The sequence below is a fragment of the Mustela putorius genome, unplaced genomic scaffold (assembly GCF_011764305.1).
Source record: "Mustela putorius furo isolate JIRA1106 unplaced genomic scaffold, ASM1176430v1.1 tig00003983_pilon_pilon_pilon, whole genome shotgun sequence".
NCBI lineage: Eukaryota > Metazoa > Chordata > Mammalia > Carnivora > Mustelidae > Mustela > Mustela putorius.
Genome location: NW_025422123.1, coordinates 5,693,131 through 5,709,398, shown reverse-complemented (window position 1 = coordinate 5,709,398; position 16,268 = coordinate 5,693,131). Strand labels below are relative to the sequence as shown.

Below are 16,268 nucleotides of genomic sequence, written 5' to 3'. Positions count from 1 at the left end.
TGAGTCCCCAGTCAGGCTCCCAGCTCCATGAGGAGACTCCTTCTCCCTTTGACCTTCTCCCCTCTCATGCTCCCTCTTACTGTCTCTCTGTCAAATAAATAAATAAAAATCTTTAAAGCCACTAGAACAAATGTTCAGTATAATGTATCGATGTGGTGAAAGCTGGTATTCTTAACTTGTTTCTGATCTTATGGGAAAATAATTAATTTTTTCACCATTAAGTGGGATGTTGACTGTAAGTTTTTCATAGTTGTCCTTTATCAGGTTGAAGAAGTTTAATTCTGTCCCCAGATTGTTGAATATGTTATCATGAAAGAGAGCTGGATTTTACCAAATCCTTTCTGTGTCTACTGAGGTGATCATGTGATTTTGTCCTTTATTCTGTTATGAGGGTGTATATTGTCATGTCAAACCAACCTTCTGGGATAATTCTCTTTTAGTCATAATAGATGCTCCTTTTTATGTGTTTCTGGATTCAGTTTGCTGATATTTTATTAAGGATCTCAGCACAGTCATTTAAATTTAAAAGAATGTTTTTAAATATAAGGAAGTCAAACTTAGGGGTGCCTGGATGGCTCAGTCATTAAGCGTCTGCCTTCAGTTCAGGTCCTGATCCCAGGGTCCTGGGATCCAGCCCCGGATCAGGCTCCCTGCTCAGTGGGAAGCCTGCTTCTCTCTCTCCCACTCTCCCTGCTTGTGTTCCCTCTCTCGCTATGTCTCTCTCTGTCAAATAATAAATAAAAGCTTGGGGGGAAAAAAAAGAAGTCAAACTTAAACATATTTTCTTCTATGGTTTGACTTTCATGTGTCTTGAGAATTTTTCCCTACTCTAATGTTATAAATATATTTGTTATATTTGACTCAAAAGAGTGTTATAGGAGATATATATAGATATATATATATATATTTAACAGTGCTATAAAATATAGAATAATGGGTTATGAATTTAAGATGCTTTTAAAATCTAATTTAAGGGGTGCTTGGGTGGCTCAGTCAGTTAAGTGTCTGCTTTCAGCTAAGGTCATGATCCCAATATCCTGGGATCAAGCCCTGAGTCTGGCTCCCTGCTCATCAAGGAGTCTGTTTCTCCCTCTCCCTCTGCCTCTCCTGCTGCTTGTCCTCTCTCTCAAAAGAATAAATAAATAAAAGTATATCATAAATAAATAGCACATTCTTTCTTCTTTGATTGGTAAGTCTACCTGTGTCATATATCTAATTTTCATATATATAAGTATTGCTGTACCTCTGTCCTGATCCACTGGTCTATCAATTCTTGGACCACTCAAAATTTAGAAGCATTTATTTTGTTGTTTTAATTAGTCTGTCTTAATAGACACACTAGATTGTTTTAATTAGTCTATCGTAATAACACTCCTTCCTATGTGTCAGGATAGAACCCCTTACTTTGTTTTCCTTCAATATTTTGAGCTATTTTTGGCTCTTTACCCTTCCATATAATTTTACAGAAGAAAATGAAAATTAATTTAACAAATTGTATAAAAAATTCTGTTGTGATTTCATTGGAATTTTATCGAGTTATGTCGAGTTTGTAAATTAACTAACAAATGAAGTTCTTCATGTTGTGGATTTATTCCTATTTTTCATTATACCATTCCATAATAATTATTCTCTCCAAAAATGCTATGTAAATATTTTTTACATTTATTTATTAACTACCTTATCGTTTTGTGGCTATTGAAAAACCCATTTTTTCTATTACATTTTTCCCAGCTTTATTGAGATATAAGTGACATATAATTCTATTACATTCTAATTGAATTATTGACCATTATAGAAATACTTTTGTATGTTGGCCTTTTATACATTAACATTATTGAACTTATTAGTTCTAATAGACATCTCTAGATTCATGGGATTTCCTATGCATGATCTTTAAAGTAAGAACAACTTAGTTTTCCTTTCCAATTATCTCATTTTTTATTACCTCATTTCTCCAATAAAATATTGAATAGAGGTGATGATAGCAGTCTTCTTTGTTTTATTCTTCAACTTAATGGGAAATAAATGCTACTAAATTTTTCCACAGATACCATCAGCAGAAAATCCTTCATATTCCTAGTGTGCTAAAAGAATGTGTATGGGTGACTGAAATATATCATATATACAGCAGCATATATAAAACAGTAGTTAAATAAGAATATGACATATAAGGGGCCCCTGGGTGGCTCAGTGGGCTAAACCTCTGCCTTCGGCTCAGGTCATGATCTCAGGGTCCTGGGATGGAGCCCTGTATCAGGTCCTGCCTCTCTGCCTAGTTGTGATCTAATAAATAAATAAATAAATGTCTGTCAAATAAATAAATAAAATCTTTTTTTAAAAAGAATATAACATATATAAAACATACTAAATTAGAAGGAAAATAATTTCAATGTACTCAGTACCCAGGTTAAGGGAAGAATGGTCATAATGTATCAGTAGTCCCCTCTAGGTCCTCTTCAATCATATATTCATCCCTTACTCTCAGTGGTAACCAGGATCCTGAATTTTCATTGAAGATAAACCAACATGCTTATCTATAAATAATATATTGTTTAATTTTTTTTTAACTGAACACTAAGCACAAACCTAGTTGGAAAGAACATTATTCGCCCATGTTAGAAGAAGGTTCTCAGAAAAAAAGAAGCTAAACGACTGTGTCCAGTCTGGCTTCAAAATTTACAAAAGCCCTTTGTGGAGAAGCCATGGGTTAGGATCATAGGTTAGTCCTATCACTTATGATCTGGAAAATAAAGGTCTCATCTTAATCAGAGCATCTGGCAAGGCTGTGTTTATGAGCCATGTAATGGAGTCCACAGCAGGAAGATGGCCAGGGCAGTGGACCAATCTTTTTCCATTGTCATTTAAAAAAATTTTTTTAAAGATTTATTTATTTGAGAGAGAGAGACAGATAAAGAGGTGAGGGACAGAGGGAGAAGGAGAGAACCATTAAACAGAGTGCCCACTGAACACCAAGCTTGACACAGGGCTCGATCCCAGGACCCTGAGATCTTGACCTGAGCCAAAGGCAGAGGTTTAACTGACTGAGCTACCCAGGTGTCCCTGGACAAATTATTTAACATTTCTGAAAAAAAGGATGGCACTAATATTTCCTTTGCCAGCTATTTTATGTGCATACATAGAACCACTCGCATGATTTTCCCCAGGCCTCCATACCTCTGATTTTCAATGTTGCTCCTTCTAGGTCTTGAACAACCAGTCTAGCTACTCATCATTGTCCAAGAGTCATGTATATCTTTGCTTTAGATCATTCACCTCTCCTTCAAAAGGATATACTGCTTGAAGCTCTGCCTACTGGGGGAAAGTACCCTTCTTGCTGTCCTTAAGGGCCACTCCTTATAGTCTATAGTGCAGTAGTCCATTTTCAACTCACACCAATATATCAAACCAACTCAACATAGACTGGGCCTGAGATTTTTCATCCTCCATTAGCTGGCTGTAGGGAATACCCCATGAGACCACAGATAGAATCAGAGCAGTGTTGGTGCAACGTAGAAAGGGTATATGGAGCCTGGGCCACCTGTTCATGTAACTTACATGGTATCTTACTGTTTTTAATTTACATTTTACTGGTTACCAATGGAGAGGATGTAGTTTTAGAAAAAAGTGTTTGACTTTTCTTTTAGGTTCATGTATAAATGAAATTACATGATATTTGTCTGTGTCTGGCTTATTTCATTCAGTATAATACCCTTCAGGTTCTCCTTGTTGTCACCAGAGGCAGGGTTTCATTCTTTTAAAGCTGAATAATATTCCATTGTAAAAAAAAAAAAAAAAAAAAAGCCAAACCCATAGTAACACAGAGTAACACAATGGTTACAAGAGGCTGAGGGGTGGAGGAAAGGGGCGATACTGATCAAAGGGTACTAACTTTCAATTATAAGATGAGTAAGGTCCAGAGATTGAATGTACAACATGGTGACTACAGATACTACAATAAGTATTTAAGTATTGTATACTTAAAATTTGCTAAGAGAGTAGATTTAAAATTATTTTACCATACGCATACACCAAAAAATGGTAACTGTGGGAGGTGATGGACATGTTAATTACTTTGTGGTAATCATATACATATATCAAAACATCACATTTGTATCCTAAATATATGCAATTTTTACTTCTCAGTAATTTGGCTTTCTACACAAAACTGTGTAAAAACATCCATGAAACTTTGGGTCAGTACTGTATCACATTCATAATTACTTAAGGGAATAGCTTATATGTATTTTATGTACAAGGAACACAGGACTCAGAACTGTTAGGTATCATGTTCTGACAAACTAAGTTCATTGGACCAAATACAATGCTAAAAGTAGAATTAGTACTAAGCATTGTTATAATTTCTCTTTGAATCTAAGATTATGATAGTAGAGCAGTGATATAGAAATCCTTGTTCACCTATGTCCAAACTCTGGATGAAAATGTCTGTCTGGACCTATACCCCTGGGACTAATAATACATTATATGCTTATAAAATAATTTTTAAAATTTAAAAAAAGAAAATGTCTGTGTGTTATATTTATGATGGAGTACGGAAAACACTAATTTTTAAATTTTTAATGCAAAGTTAAACAAATAAACATGTAGAAATGACTTTAATCAGTCATAAAAAAGAATGGAACCTTGCCCTTTGCAACAACATGGCTGGAGAATAACCCTAGGGAGTACAATGCTAAGTCAGAGAAATAAGCCAGTCAGAGAAAGACAAATACCACATAATTTCACTCATGTGTGGAATTTAAGAAACAAAACAAATGAACAAAGGAAAAAAAAAGACAAACCAAAAAGCAGATTCTTAACTATAGAGAGCAGATCATGACCAGAGGGGAGGTGAGGGTGGGGGACTGGGGGCAACAGGTGAAAGGGATCAAGTGTCTACTTATCGTGATGAGCACTGAGTGATCTATGGAAGCGCTGAATCACTATCTTATACACCTGAAGCTAATATAACACCATATGTTAGTTACACTGGAATTAAAATTTTAAAAATCTACATGCTGTCATACCCAGAAGAGTCCTAAAGACCATTGACTAGTTCTTACAACTCTAAGATTCTATTCATCTGAGATTTGTCTTAATGTTCTTACTCTCTTCCTTCTTCGCCAGTTTCGCTGCGTTTACAGGGGTCACATCAGGCGCAGTCCGGCTGGGACTGGTGATGCCAGGCTTGATGTTACGGGTCTGCTGTTGCCCCCAGTGAGCCACTCCTCTGCTGACCTCCAAGGTGAGCTGGATCATCCGATTGATGGCTTGTTGAATGTCATCCAAACTAGGAATCATTACCTGTGGAGAGAAGAATTGGGCTCCTGGTACTGGCGCCAAGTACCACCCATCTCTCTGTTTCTCACCAGATCACTCCCCACTGGGTAGGAAAACCCCAGCTGGCCCAGTGGAAGGCTGCTCTGAGGAGAGGACTGTTAGAGGAGGATAGGCTGTGGATTTTCTCTATCCTGAGGTTTGCCCATTCTGTCATTTCCTGCAGGCTAAACAGGTCAAGAACAGTCCTTGTCATCCTTTCCCTGTGAGGGAAATTTCTGGTTGCAGCCAGAAATTGTGGACTCTGTGTGGAGCTCAGGAAGCAAAGTGATTGAAGAAGCTATACCACCAAGGTTTTGACCTTGGTTCTTTGAAATGTGCCAAATAAGCCCAGAAGCTCTCCTCCGGGAGCCCAAACCATGTTGGTGTCAAAGGTGGGAGATGAGTCACGGATTGTTCCTGCCTTTCCTTATCCCATGGCACATCACAAAATGGACCCCAGTCAGCCTGTGTGACCCGGAGGTCCAAATGCCAAGGGGCAGCTGGGATGGTGGTAGAAACACATGCCAGGAGAAGGCATAAGTGTCCCTGTGCTCGAGTCATAGGCCCTTTCTTTCTTTCTCTTCTGCCATTCTTGGTTACCTCACAGTTATGTGTTGGGGAGTTAGGGATCTGGACTTCTGAGGTGGACTGTTCAGATCATTTGATGCTTGAAGAAAGAAAAAGCAAGAATATTTTTAGAGTACTTGCTGACTGATGACTGACTAGATGCTTAACTCCTCTTTTATGCCAACCGTCAATACAGCAAGAACTATGCAGAGTAATTGTTTATAATAGATTAAAATAATGTTCCGCTTTTCATTAAATACTGGTGGAGCTAAAAAGACATAGAGCCAAGCAGTTATTCTAAATGTAAGCTCAGCTGTAGTGCTGTACTTCTTTAAAAACTATCAAAATATCATTGTATTAATGTGAATATTAAATTATACTTACCACATTCGGAATAGCTAGATGTACTTCAGTTTTTATAAAGGAAATAATATCTTCTGATTGCCTTCGTCCATGGTGGCTGGAAGAAGATGGACATTTAACTTATAAAACTTAACCTGAAATTTCATAAAAGCTTGTTTCTGCTACCATTTCCGATCCTAAAAATAAAGACCTTTTCAAAATACCAAATTACATGGGGAATATTACTTACAATGAAACCATACATTTCAAAGAACTAAGAAAACATAATGTTTTAATATTATTAGAAGTGAAATATTAGTCTCCCATACATTATCTAGCATTTTAATGTTGCTCTCTCTCAGCAATAACCATTTAATATTGTTTATTAAAAGCACATCCCAGGGCCACCTGGGTGACTCAGTCAGTTAAACATCTGACTTTGGCTGTGATTATGATCCCAGGGTCCTGAAATTAAACCCCACATCAGGGCGCCCGGCTAGCTCAGTCGGTAGAGCATGAGACTCTTAAACCCCACATCAGGCTCCCCGTTCAGCCTGGAATCTCCTTGCCCCTCTCCACCTTTTCCCTGCCACTGCTCCCCCCACCCAACCTGCTTGTGGGCTCTCTCTCTCTTGCTCTCTCTCTCAAATAAATAAATAAAATCTTTTTAAAAATTAATAAAAGCACATCCTGTTCTTGCCCTGTAACAGATGCCAGACAAGATCACCACCACCAACAAAAAAAAAACCTTCATATATTTTGTATTTTTATATATACTCTTTTGCAAGATTACATAGGAGAATTCTGGTCAAAGCCCTCCAAAGCTGTTTTTTTTTTTTAATTTTGTTTGTTTGTTTTTGTTTTTCTTTTAGAGAGAGAAGTGCCGGGAAGAGGCAGAAGAAGAGACTATCTTAAGCTGGGCACGGAGCCTGACATGGGAATCGATCTCACCACCCTGAGATCATAACCTGAGCCAAAACCAAGAGTCCAACACTTACCTGACCAAGCCACCCAGGCACCCCTATAATTGATTTTTTAAATGACATATTCATGCTCAGACAGAAGTACATGCAGACACACAAGTACAAATAACGAAGAACAAACATCAGAGCTGCAAACTAGTTTGGTTATTTCCGTCTGCCTTGACCTCTGTCCCCATCCCAGACAAAATTATTAGCCATGTTTTACTGCTCTCCATAGCAAGAAATGCTGTCCACTTGATTCACAATTTCTTTCTCTCACACTCTACAAATACCATTTTGTTGGCTCCTTTGTTTCTACTTTCAAAGGAGGGTTCTGCCCTTAATCTAGTTTTCTAAGTAACACCCTGTTGTTTGGATGCTTAGAGGGCTTTCCCTTTGATTCTAGAAATCCACAAATTTTATGACCAGGAGTAGGTGATTTTTCCCTTGAATCCTCCCAGGTACACAGAGAATCTTTCGAAGATGATAAAATAGGTCTCTTCTTAAGATCAATGTGTAGGTTTCACGTGCTGGGCAATTACTGAAAAACTACACCTGTATTTATATGCAAGCAGATGGGGGTGGGGGGTGTCATAAGAAACACAAAGCCTCCAACGTGAAGACTCACTTTAGGATGCAGGACCATTTGTTCCCAGAAAAAATTATAGCAAGGAAGTCTTTGAACCAAAAGCAAGCAAATAAAGGGGGAAAACCTCTAATTCATAGTCTCATTGTGAAATTCAAGATGCAGAAACAAGACAAGTGTAAACTGTATTTAAAAGGGCAGAATCCCAGAGCAAGAAAGAGTTTTATAAAGTATAAACATGTGAAGCAACAGAGGTCATGAACAGCACACTAGATCATTCAGTAACTTACAAAGAGATAGATACTATTTAAAGATAAGGTAATAGTTTTCCATCTTTTTGTGTTTTTCTCAATTTCTTTCGTGTATATACACTTATGTATATAGACATAAAGTATAGATCTTTTATGTCTTTATTGAGGTTTATTCCTAGGTATCTTATGGTTTTTGTTGCTATTGTGGATGGAACTGATTCCTTAATTTCTTTTTCTACAGTTACATTGTTAGATTTCTTTACATTCCTATATAGAAAAGCAACGGATTTCTATGCATTGGTTTTGTATCCTGCCATATTGCTGAATTGCTGTATGAGTTCTAGTAATTTGGGGGTGGAGTCTTTTGGATTTGCCACATAAAGTATCATGTCATCTGCAAAGAGAAAGAGTTTGATTTCTTCTTTGCCAATTTGCCTTTCATTTCTTTCTGTTGTCTGATTGCTGAAGCTAGGACTTCTAGTACTATGTTGAATAATGGTGGTGAGAGTGGGCATCCCTGTCGTGTTCCTGATCCATTGATAATGATATTCACTCCGGGCTTTTCATAGATGGTTTTTATGATATTGAGGAATATTCCTTCTATCTCTATATTCTGGAGAGTTTTAATCAGGAGTGGAACTTGTATTTTGTCAAATGCTTTTTCTGCATCAATTGAGAGGATCATATGGTTCTTATCTTTTCTTTTATTGATGTGGATTGGAAGAATAAACACTGTTAAAATGTCTATCTTCCCCAGAGATATTTACACTTCCAAAGCCATCCTTATTAAAATACCGTTGGGGGGGGGGGAACATTAGCATTTTTCAAAGAGCTGGAACAAAGAAATCCTAAAATTTGTATGGAACCAGAAAAGATCCCTAATGACCTAGGGAAGGATAAAAGAGAAAAACAAAGCTAGGGGCATCACGTTGTCTGACTTCAAGCTACATTACAATGCTGTGATCACCAAGACAGCATGGTACTGGCACAAAAACAGATATATAGACCAGTAGAACAGAACAGAGACTCCAGAAATGGACCCTCAACTCTATGGTCAACCAATCTTTGACAAATCGGGAAAAAAATATCCAATGGAAAAAAGACAGTCTCTTCAGTAAGTGGTGCTGGGAAAATTGGACAGCTACATATAGAAGAATGAACCTGGACCATTCCCTTACACCATACACAAAGATAAACTCAAAACAGATGAGAGATCTCAATGTGAGACAGGAATCCATCAAAATCCTAGAGGAGAACATAGGCAGTAACCTCTTCAACATCAGTCACAGTAATTTCTTTCAAGACATGTCTCCAAAGACAGGTGAAACAAAAGCAAAAATGAATTTTGGGGACTTCATCAAGTTAAAAAGCTTCTGCACAGTAAAGGAAACAGTTAGCAAAACAAAGAGGGAACCCACAGAATGGGAGAAGATATTTGCAAATGGCATTACAGATAAAGGGGTGATATCCAAGATCTATACAGAACTTACTTCTCAAATTCAACACTGAAAAAACTAATAACCCAAGCAAAAACTGGGCAGAAGGCCAGACATACAAATGGCTAACAGACACATGAAAAAATGCTCAACATCACTAGCCATCAGGGATATATAAATCAAAACCACAATGAGATACCACCTTACACCAGTTAGGATGGCCAAAATTATTAGGACAGGAAACACAAATGTTGGCAAGGACGTGGAGAAAGGGGAACCTTCTTACACTATTGGTAGGAATGCAAGTTGATGCAGCTAGTCTGGAAAACAGTATGGAGGTTCCTCAAGATGTTAAGAATAGAGCTACCCTATGACCCAACAATTGAACTACTGGGTATTTACCACCAAAATAGAAACATAGTGGAAATAAGGGGCATGTGCACCCCAATGTTCATAGCAGCAATGTCCACGATAGCCAAACTGTGGAACGAACCGATACGCTCTTCAACAGATGAATGGATAAAGAAGATGTGGTCCATATAAAAAATGGAATATTATTCAGCCATCAGAAATGATGAATACCCACCATTTCCCTTGACACGGATGGAACCGGAGGAGATTATGTTAAGTGAAGTAAGTCAAACAAAGAAAGACAATTATCATATGGTTTCATTCATATGTGGAACATAAGCAATAGCACAGAGACCATAAGGGAAGGGAAGGAAATCCAAAGGGGGAGAAATCAGAGAGGGAGATGAACCGTGAGACTATGGACACTGAAAAACAATCTGGAGGTTTCAGTGGGGAGTTGGGGAAGAGAGAAACAGGGTCAAGGGTATTGAGGAGGGCACATGCTACGATGAGCAATGAGTGTGACATTTAACTAATGAATCGTTGACCCTGCTTCAATGACTAATTATGTACTATAATGGCTAACTGAACACAACAAAAAATAAAACATAAAAAAATAAAGACTAAGTAAGAAAAAAGACAAATTTCTTTGTCTTTGTAATGTTCTTTGTAATGTTTATTGAATGCTTAATGTATGCCAGGCACTTTTCCAAACATTTTCCACGAATTAACACATTCCACGCTCACATTAACTATGTAAGGCAGATCCTGTGATTATTTTTTTGCATTTTGCAAATGAACAAGTACTAATTGAGATATTTAAGATGCAATTGATGAGATCATCTTTAAACGAGAAAGAGAAATAACTTGCTCATAATGTAGCCCAGAAAGGCAAAAAGCCAAAACATATAACAGAGGAGTTAGGAGACAGGGAGGACAGACCAAAAGCCCCAAGATTTGAGATGACTGCATGTCCAGTGTGCCCAGGACAGTTCCAGATTAAATCTGTCCTAACATTTCATCTGGATAGTGTCCCCTCACTCAAAAGAGTGTCCTGGTTGGAACAATTAATCATGTAGCTAATCTATTCAACATTCAGCTGCTAGGAGTTCTATCAGAAGAGAATGAAAGGAATGTCCCAGAAGAAATATCTGAAGAGGAAATTGCTGAGGATTTTCCAGGATGAGGAATGCTATACACCCTTGAATAGAAAGTGCACACTGAGAACAAAGCAGGACTAAGTAAAAACAAATCCACACAGGGAAAGAAAACTACAGAACATCAAGGATAAAAAATAATCTTCACTTGAACTTACTGTGAACTTCATATCAGCAACAACATAAGTAAGAAAAAAAATGAAATACTTTCAAAATGCCAAGAGACAAACAAGAATTTTTTTATCCAGCCTGTCATGAGAGTATAAGAGCAAAAAAAAAAAAAAGAAAGAAATTTTCAGACTTAAAATGAAGAATAAGAGAGTTTACCCCTCATATACCCCGACTAAGGAACTAGTGGGATACAAGAAATACAGAAGAATCTGGAGATTGTAATAAAATATGCCAGTATTCTTGTTTAAAAAAAGGTAAAATGAAACTATCAAGCAGCAATAACAAGGTAGATACAGTTCAGTGAGTAAAGCATGCCAACGCCTTTGTAGTTAGAAATAAGACCAGAAAACTGAAAAACCATAGATTGTATTTTTTTAAAAAAACTGGAGCAAGACATACGTATTCTCAATTTAAGGATAACTACTTTAAAAACTGAAATATGGGAAGGAAAAAATTATCCATCCCAAAGATAACAGAGGTAATGAAATGAACCAAAGAAAACAGATGCTAAAAGAAGACACAAACTGAAATGTAAAAAATTAAGTACAGCTACATGAAAAAAATCACAAAAAATGTAAACAAGTCACACTCCATTTAAAAGTAGAGATAATCGGGGCGCCTGGGTGGCTCAGTGGGTTAAGCCGCTGCCTTCGGCTCAGGTCATGATCCCAGGGTCCTGGGATCCAGCCCCGCATCGGGCTCTCTGCTCAGCAGGGAGCCTGCTTCCTCCTCTCTCTCTGCCCGCCTCTCTGCCTGTTTGTGATCTCTCTCTGTCAAATAAATAAATAAAATCTTTAAAAAAAAAAAAAGTAGAGATAATCAGATTGAATAAAAATAATCAAGAATGGTTACCTGGGTGACTCAGTTGGTTAAGTGATTGCCTTTGGCTCAGGTCATAATCCTGGAGTCCCAGGATTAAGTCCCGGATCAGGGTCCCTGTTCCACAGGGAGTCTGCTTCTCCCACTAACCTCTCTCCTCTCATGCTCTCTCTCTCTCATTCATTCTCTCTCTCTCAAATAAATAAATAAAATCTTTAAAAAATAATCTTTTAAGAAATACAACAAAAACTGTACAATTAGATTTAAACAAAGTCTTAAAAAGCAATATACCAAAAAAAAAAGCTGGTAAAGGAAAATTAATAACAGACTAAAAAGAATTTGAGGGGTGCCTGGTGGCTCAGTGGGTTAAAGCCTCTGCCTTCGGGTCAGGTAATGATCCCAGGGTCCTGGGATCAAGCCCCGCATCAGGCTCTCTGATTGGCAGGGAGCCTGCTTCCCTTCCTCTCTCTGCCTGCCTCTCTGCCTACTTGTGATCTCTGTCAAATAAATAAATAAAATCTAAAAAAAAAAAAAAAGAATTTGAGGAGTTAGGATTAACAAACATAAAGGAATAAAATAAAAATTAAAAATACAGTGTTCTAAACAGATTTAGCTACTATGATTTTTTATACACCTTTAAGCATAGGCTTAAAGCACTTAAAACAAGAACTGATCAAAAGAGAAGGAAAATTTGTAAATTTGCCAATTTGTTCACAACACATTGGGAGATTATAACAGTGTGATTGATTTATTTAAATTAATTTAAATAAATTAAATTAAATTTATTTAAATCTTAATAACTAAATGATCAATATTAATAATAATTAATTTAAATAAATTTGGTTTATTTAATTTTAATAAATTCATGAATAGTCAATGAATAAATCTAAGAAAAATGTGCAAGACTTTTACACAGACAAATATAAAACATCATTGAGAAATAGTAAAGAAGACTTAAATGGAGAGGTAATCCATAATTCTGAATGGAAGACTCAATACTGTAAGGATGCTAATTCTCCCAAGTTGATCTAGAGATTCAATGTCATTTAAATAACTCTCTTGGGGCTACTGGGTGGCTCAGTCAGTTAAGCACCTGCCTTTGGCTCAGGTCGTGATCTCAGGATCCCAGGATTCGAGCCCTAAGTCAGGCTCTACCACAGCAGATAGTCTGTTTCTCTGTCTCCCTCTGTCCCTCTCCCTGCTTGTGCTCTCTCACCATCTCTCTCTCTCCTCCAAATAAATGAAGTCTTTAAATAAATAAATAAATCTCTCAAAGAGAAAAGTAATATTTTCAACAACTTTCATTTGCTCAATTAATTAACCATGTGAAAAAATATATTGATCTCCTACCTCATATTAAACACAAAAATCAATACCATGTGGATTAAATGCCTAAATATAAAGACAATAGTATAAAATTTTAGAAGACATTATGAGGTAAGGAATGATTTTTTTTAAAGACATAAAATCCACAAGAAAAAGATAAATGAATTTGAATATTTTAAAGAAAATATTGATAAACTTGAATACTCTAAACTCAGTAAAAGATACCATAAAAAGAATGAAAAGAGAGGCACAGGAGGGAGAAGATATCTGCTATGTTATCATCAACAAAGCAAAATACTGAAAACATCCATGAATAAGTCCAATACAACAGAAAAATGGGCAAAAAAGAAAGAAATGAAGGAAGGAAAAAAGGGAAGAAAGAGAAGCCACTTGAGATAAGAGAAAGAAAAGAACATAAATTTCAAGGGAAAGAAGGCACAAATGGCTCATAAACATGAAAACATGTTCAAGCTCATTATTAACCAAGAAAATGATCATTTAAATCGCAGTGAGATACAACTTCACACCCCCTTGCTAGCAAGAATTTTTTAGTTTAACAACAACAACTGTGTGCAAGAATGAAGAACCCTGGGGACTCTCATGTTGGACATCACATGGTAAAGTGAGGTATGCACATACCTCAGGACCAACACTTCCATTTGTAGCAAGTGTAGCAGGAAGACAGGTACAAAAATATTCATAAAGGCTTTATTCAGAATAGCTTGAACTGAAAACAACCCAAATGATCATCACCAGTAGAATAAACAGGTTGTGTATAATAAAGTATATCAACATAGATGAATCTCAAAAACACAATACTGAACACAGTTCAGATACAGGAAAAACTAAATGATACATTGATTAGGGATACAAACATACGGTAAGGTGTAAGGAAAACCAAGACAATAATCAACATGAATTTGGATAGTGGTTACCTTTGGGTGAGCAGAGAAAGGACTGGTAAAGGGATTGATAATGTCCAATGTTCTTTGTCTTAGCCTGGGTGCCAGAAACATGGTTGTTCATTTGATCACTGTTCTTGAAGTATCACACACATATTTTCATACAGTCTTTTCATGAATGTGATATTTTAAATTTTAATATTTTTAAAGTAATAAAAATAAGAGGTACTATTAGTATTATGTTATGATAGTATTGCCAGACCTTAGCTTATTTTCTACTTGCCTTGAAACAAATATTCTTCTTTTCATTGTGTCCAAAGATAACCGTGTCGCTTTTTGAAGACTGTCTAGTAATTGATGAGAGAAAAAAGCATAGACCTCTTTACATTCCTGTAACAAAAAATCATATTGAGAGTTGGGTTCAAGATGGTGGCATAGCAAACTTCCCCACCCACCAATGTATCAGAGCAGTAACAGACGTGTTCTACAGTCAGACTGAGTGCCAGGCCTACCCTCCACTGAGAGAAGGATGAACACAGTAAGGAGAACCTCAATAAAGAGAGAAAATACAAGAAAGTACTGAAGAGGGACACTTGGGTGACTCAGTCAGTTAACCATCTGCCTTTGGCTCAGGTCATGAAGCCAGGGTCCAGGGATTGGGCCTCACATCAGTCTCCTTGCTCAGTGGAGAGCCTGCTTCCCCCTCTCCCTCTGCCTCCTTCTCCCTCTGCCTTCTTCTCCCCCTGCTCATGCTCTCTCTCTCTCTCAAATAAATAAATACAATCTTAAAAAAGAAAGAAAGAAAGAACCAAAGATAAGTTATAACTGAACTGAAAAATACACTAGAGGGGTTCAACAGCAGGCTGAGTGAAGTAAAAGGACAAAAATCAGTGAGCTGGAAGACAAAGTAATGGAACTCACCCAGACAAAGCAGCAAAATGAAAACAGAATTAAGAAAGTGAAAATATCTTAAGGTACCTTTAACATGAAGTAGTAAAAGTGCTTATAGGGAACCAAGAAGGAGAAAAGAGAGAGAAAAAGAGCCAGAAAAATGACTTAAAGAAATAAAGGCTAAAAACTTGCCTAGTCTGAAGAAGGAATCAGGCATCCACATGCACAAAACCCAGAGTTCCAACTAAGATGAATCCAAAGAGATCCACACCCAGACACATTGTAATTAAAATGATAAAATTTAAGGATAATTTAAGAGATAATCCTACAAGCGAGAAGAGAAAAACAATGTTTCACATACAAGGGGAAACCCCATAAGGCAATCAACAAATTTTTCAGCAGAAACTTTATAGGCCAGAAAGAAGTAGTATGGCACATTCAAAGTGCTGAAAGAGAAAAAAACAAAAACAAAACAAAGCAAAACAACAAAAAAAAAACCTTCCAAACAAGAATTCTCTATGTGACAAGTGGCAAGATTATCATTTAAAATTTAAGGAGAGATTCATAGCTTTCCAGATAAGCAAAAGCTAAAGAAGTCCATCACCTACACTGGCCCTAAAGAATTGTTAAAGGGATTTCTTTATGATAAAAAAATTACTGGCACTAATTAATAATAACAAAACATATGAAAGTAAAGCCTCACTGGAAAAAGTAAATATATGACAAAGGTAGTGAACCAATGACTTATAAAGCAAGCATGAAAGTTAAAAGATAAAAGTAGTAAAATTAGCTAAAATTTTAATAGTTAAAGGAAGTATAAAATAAAAAGATATAAAGTGTATCACCCAAATTATAAAAACTAGAGGTGGGGAAGAAAAAATAAAGTTTTAAAATATGTTTAAATTGAGTTGCTATCAATTTTAAAAAGACTGCTATTTAAATGGGGTATTTTATGTGACCCTCAGAGTAACCACAAAGTAAAAACTTTTACTTAATACACAGAAGAAAACAAGAAAGGAATCTAAATATAACAGTAAACAAAGTCATCAGATTACAAGAGAAGAAAGGAACAAATAGAAAACAAAAATAGCCAGAAAGCAATGAACAAAATGGCAATAATTATATACTTATCAACACTTACTTGAAATGAAAAGGACTAAATTCTCCAAACAAAAGACACAAAGTAGCTGA

At 36.5% G+C, this 16,268-nt stretch overlaps 1 protein-coding gene across 1 annotated transcript in view; it reads right to left on the bottom strand.

Moving 5' to 3' along the window:
- Positions 1-16,268, bottom strand: part of DNAH8 (dynein axonemal heavy chain 8) — a 365,321-nt gene that overhangs the window by 242,794 nt on the left and 106,259 nt on the right. Inside the window, exons 24-27 of the mRNA XM_045071144.1 lie at positions 14,478-14,576; positions 6,831-6,835; positions 6,268-6,343; positions 5,106-5,301 (exon numbers count right to left, since the gene is read on the bottom strand). Of these exons, the coding sequence (XP_044927079.1) occupies positions 5,106-5,301; positions 6,268-6,343; positions 6,831-6,835; positions 14,478-14,576 (376 nt within the window). The remainder of the gene's footprint in view (positions 1-5,105; positions 5,302-6,267; positions 6,344-6,830; positions 6,836-14,477; positions 14,577-16,268) is intronic.